Source organism: Montipora foliosa, chromosome 4 (assembly GCF_036669935.1).
Source record: "Montipora foliosa isolate CH-2021 chromosome 4, ASM3666993v2, whole genome shotgun sequence".
NCBI lineage: Eukaryota > Metazoa > Cnidaria > Anthozoa > Scleractinia > Acroporidae > Montipora > Montipora foliosa.
Window position 1 is genome coordinate 20,609,460 of NC_090872.1, and position 5,000 is coordinate 20,614,459.

Consider the following 5,000-nt stretch of genomic DNA (forward strand, 5'->3'; position numbering starts at 1 on the left):
TCCACAACATACTACTTAGAAGTTTACTTTGGGAGGGGTGGTACTTTCGACTGCGTATCCGCGTATCCAGCCTTTTCAGAGGTGCAGCTCCAAAATGGCAGGGTATTCTGCAGTTACTCCCAGTCGCCTGTAGCGCTTCTTTCTGTTTGGGGTTAAGTTTAAGGTTTCCTTGTCCTCTACCCAAAAGAATCTCTTCAAGAATACTCTCGAAATCCATGTTTATTCGGCAAAATCACCCAAAATCACAACAGAGTACGAACATGCGCAGTGATAGAAAACCCCGTATTTCGGGCCTCGCTGGCACTGAGCATGCTCGAAATCGAACTTTACCAGATCTCCCTTCCGTATGACCGGGCGAGATCTGGGTACGAGATTAGGCGACCACGGCACGTCACAAATATTCTAACCTGCGATCAGGCCCATTTTTAGCTTCGCCCATATGTTCTCTTATGTCGTCGCTCGCTAAAATTGGGCCTGTCCAAAAGTCTCTCAAGAATTCCGGACGGTCGGCCAAATTTTGGCCTACCAAACACGTGATCTGATTGGCTGTTGAAACGCCGGAAGTGAAAATGCCATCGTGATTGAGCGGAGCTCTCGCGAAGTCCTCGAGACTAATCCGCCATAAGTAGGCCTTTACACATTCTGCCGGCAGAATTTCGAGCATAATATGGACTCAGGAGCAGAATATATGATTGGGGCATAATCCGAGCAGAATAGGCTATTTTTGGCCATTTTGCATATTCTGGGGCCTGGGAACGAGTCTGAGAGGGAGCTGGGCACGAGCATCCGAGCAAAACAAGATGGCGGAACCAAACCCGCAACCGGTAGAAGTCACTGATAGGCCTTTACACATTTCTGATATGGTTCATTGTTGTCCCAGATTCTTTTTACAAGTTATTACCCATGTTAGTTTTAAAGATTAAATAATGTTGGGTTAGCCTCACCTTGGAAGAGCGATGTAATGTCTTATTCATCATGTTTGAGTATTTTGAACCCAGGAATATCGATTTTTACAGAAGCATAATTCGAGCATAATAGTACTTTTGGAGCATAATCTCGAGCAGAATAGCCTTTGTTTCGAGCAGAATGTGTAAAGGCCTAGCCATAAGTGTACGAAAAAATTTGCTGCCTTTCGTTCTTACAATGACGTGGACGGTGCAACTTGATTTTATTTGTATAAATGGAGATATGCCATCTGAAACATCTCATTACTTGTCCAGAATCGGGTTTGAATCTCTGGAAAGAGTGAAATTAGCGATTCCGTTGTCGAGCTCTGTGGCCATGTGGTTGAAAATACTTTGGCAGAAACTTCCCTGATGTTTTGAAAGCTAAATAGCTGGTTCTTTCAAATGGCAATGAAAGCCGATGCATATTGGTTTCCTGGATGAGACAAAGGACATATATATCAACACGAGGGGATGCTGATAAAATCGCAAGTTACACGAATTATGCATGTTTTGAATATCTGTGTATCACTTACTGTACATGACACGGTTTGTTGCACAATTTGGAGTCAAGATTGCTTCATAATATTTCCAGTTGATTGAACTTAAAACTTGCACTCCAGAAACTAAAATGGCATGTTTCCAGAGAGACCAATTGTACAAAAATGAAAGAAACTTTGCGAGTTCATCTTACTGTTCGTACTCCATCAAAAGATTAACGGCCAAATTTATAATTATCATGATTTTACTGAGCGCAACTTCTAGAAATACACTGCAACTGAAGATATTACCCGAAAAAATCACCAAAGAAACCTTCATGGGCAAACACGTTAAAGGAATAATGTATTTCTCCTTTTTTTTTCCTTTAAAAATCTATTGCCAAACCGTCCAACGCCAAAATGCTAGGTTATCTCAATTACAAATTAAGATGTTAAGCTTAAAACGATTGCATATTCGGTGAAGTTCGGAGGAAGAATTAAGCGGCCTTTGCCGCAATATAGTCGTCGAAAAGGTACAGAAAGTAACATTCTCCATGCTGTAAATGTGTTTCTCTCAAATGAAAGCTAACGGTAACTTTCGAATTCGTTTATAATATTCCTCCCACGGTAATCAACTCTGGTCAAGACAAAATAGCGTGACTCTGCCGTCCACGCGTGTATTGGTGTAATGGAAGTAAGTTTTATTGGCCGATGAAGGACATGTCAATCAATCAAAAAAATTGGGCGGAAGGAATATCGAAGAGGAATTTGTTCAGGCTCTACTTTTCGTTTCGCCAACTCCACATTACGTACCACGCGAAACTAAAATAGAGCCTGATCGCAGATTACAAATATTCAAGATGGCGGCCCCCGTGAAATTGGAAAGCCAAAACAAGCGTTTTTGAAATTCACTTTTTTCGGATACGAACGCTTTCTTTGGAAAAAGTTTGAAAATTTTGAATTGCAAACGTTATGTTCTGTGGCTTAAAGTTATTTTGTTGTTTTGGTGGAGGTTCCCTTTAAAACCAACCAAAGCGGGAACATACAAAATGTCAACAAGAGTGAATTGATCCTCGCGCTCACCGGGACAATTTGTTGGGCTCACGTGACCATTGTAGGCCATTTTACAGTTGTTTGCTCAGTGACCTGGCCTGTGAGTGGCTGTGATCTTGTATTGAAACAGACCTCACTGCTTTTTATCATGTAAATTGTGTGGTAATTCTAATTAGAAATATTAAATATTATTAAATATTTCTACTTGTACATATAATTATTACATAATTTTAATCATTTCTATATTAATTATTGTAATTAGATTTACTATTTTATTTTATTTTGTTTTAAAGACATGTAAAGCGCTTTTGATCTTTCATTGTAAAAAGCGCTATAGAAATATTAACTGTTATTTATTACTATTAGTTTACATTAACATTAGAAAAGCACAAAGGTTTGTATCAAACCAGTGTCACTGGCAGCCTCGCTTCCATTCTTAGGCCAGGTAACCTAGCTACAACTGTAAAATGGTCTATTGTCCAGGTAAGTATGATGAATTTAATTAATGATATTTACCCAGGAAGCTCCATTCACGAGAAAGTGGTTTTCAGGGAGGTGCTGCATCCGGTCGAATTGGAATTTAGAAATGTTGGTTAACAGGTGATGATCACTTTTTTCTTTTGGGGCCACAAGCCGCGCTTCAGATACATACATGCAATTCATTTATCGAGTCCTTTCGCGGAAACACGTAAGTCCAACAAATTGACCTGCTCCTAACCGAGTGGCTTCATTCCTCAGTTGGCAGAGCATTTTATCGGCATAGCAGAGGTTATGACTTGGGAGTTCGAATCCTGTCGACGCCTCCAGAATTTCTCAGGTGTCTATAAGTGACAATTGCTTGAATGGGCTCTTTGCATGATATTGTCACATGATACAAAATCCGCCATACTGGATGGCAAAAGATATGCAACAGTCTCTAAAACAAAGCGATTTCAACCAGCGAAGCGTGACTTTTCTTTGTTTTGGATGTCCCAGTGCGAAGCTTGCCTTCCAGCAGGGAAGATTTTATGCCATGTGACAGTTTCATGCAAAGGGCCCATTATCCATAATAGGGAGCTTAAGATCAACGACGGCGACGTCGACGAAAACGTCACCCCAAAATAGAACTTTGCTCAAGTAAAAGTCTTTCGCGATTATTCCATCTCGTTCACGTCGTACATTGTGGGCGAAGTATCCCAAAAATAAATTGGTACAAGCGGTTTCAGACTGAAAATAGAGAATGAAAGATTCTCTGTTGCATGCTAGCATTGTCGTCAAAACCTAAAATTTAGTGATTTCACGTCGTCGTCACGCAGAGAACCGCAAAAATATGAGCTAAAATCCGTGCTGCACGTGCAGCACGATTATTTATGCTCTTTTAACCAATGATTTCATTGTTTTCTGGCGTTTTCGTCGATGTCGTCGTCGTAGATCTTAAGTTCCCTAATTTATAACTGCTAGGATAACTTCATGACACTCTTCGTCTATTATAACCCGCACTTTAAATACATACATTCATTTCTTTCATTTGCAGTTGCATAAACAAAGCCATCAAAGAAACAGATGCTAACTACAAGAGCATGATGTTCCGAGAGGCTCTTAAAACAGGTTTCTACGAACTGCAAGCAGCGAGAGATCGATACCGAGAGAATTGTATGACAGGAATGCAGAGAGACCTTGTTTTCAGGTTTATTGAGGTGAGTATCACGAAATCTACTGTAAATGCTATGATTATCATCCAAACGCTATAACCAGCGCATATTGGTACTATGGGTTTCAATTCAGTCCGAGCTTTGGTTTATGTCAACTGGAGTTTCTGATTCCCTTTTGTGCTAGAGTTGTTATGTATTTGTCGTGAAGTGTCGAGCCAGATTCTGGCGGATCTACTTTTGGCACAAGCATTCTATGGTGCTTGGATTATGTGGATTTTCTAAACAAGGCTTCTGTCCCTTCGCATTACATTTACACTTGGTATTTTCTTTGTTTTAGGTACAAACGCTGCTTCTTTCACCAATCTGTCCTCATCTCGCTGAGCACCTTTGGGAACTGTTGGGAAAGGTAGATTTTAGTGCCTCTTTTGTGACGATCTGCCTAGAGCGCGTTTCCACCAACACTTTAGTTTCGTTCGGAGTATAATTCTCCCTGTGGGAGCATTGCGAATTTTACATCACAATTGTAGGAGTTGTCAAGACGTTCGGTCTTTCAATGGCCTGTTTGCATTCCCAAATGAAGTATCGATTTTTTTTCTTGTAGAGCGGAAGCATTATGAATGCCTCGTGGCCGGTTGCAGGAAACGTCGAACAGCCGCTGTTAAAGTCAGCGGATTACCTAACAGGATGTGCGCACGAATTCCGTGTGCGAATCAAGGCCATGATGAATCCCAAGGGAAAAAAGGTAAGTGGTCTTCACCATCATTCTGGAAAAAAGCAACTTACGGCGAGAATTTCAGGCACACGTGAAATTAAAAATCATCCGTAACCTTTGTGGCAATCTAAGATTTACACTTGTTCTACCAAATGAGCAAGTCAAAGGAATTGAAGTTTGC

The 5,000-nt window shown here is 40.7% G+C and overlaps 3 protein-coding genes across 4 annotated transcripts in view; 1 reads left to right on the forward strand and 2 right to left on the reverse strand.

The window, feature by feature from the left end:
- LOC138000240 (histone deacetylase 6-like) overlaps window positions 1–1,916 on the reverse strand; it is a 103,400-nt gene extending 101,484 nt beyond the window's left edge. The window contains exon 1 of the mRNA XM_068846500.1: window positions 1,912–1,916. The gene's annotated coding sequence lies outside the window, so the exon portion shown is untranslated. The remainder of the gene's footprint in view (window positions 1–1,911) is intronic.
- Window positions 1–5,000, forward strand: part of LOC138000247 (leucine--tRNA ligase, cytoplasmic-like) — a 71,353-nt gene that overhangs the window by 56,777 nt on the left and 9,576 nt on the right. Inside the window, exons 28-30 of the mRNA XM_068846512.1 lie at window positions 3,990–4,152; window positions 4,445–4,513; window positions 4,709–4,849. Coding sequence (XP_068702613.1) covers window positions 3,990–4,152; window positions 4,445–4,513; window positions 4,709–4,849 — 373 coding nt within the window. The remainder of the gene's footprint in view (window positions 1–3,989; window positions 4,153–4,444; window positions 4,514–4,708; window positions 4,850–5,000) is intronic.
- The window catches only part of LOC138000243 (histamine H2 receptor-like), a 39,103-nt gene that overhangs the window by 22,486 nt on the left and 11,617 nt on the right, over window positions 1–5,000 (reverse strand). The gene's annotated exons all lie outside the window — the stretch shown is intronic.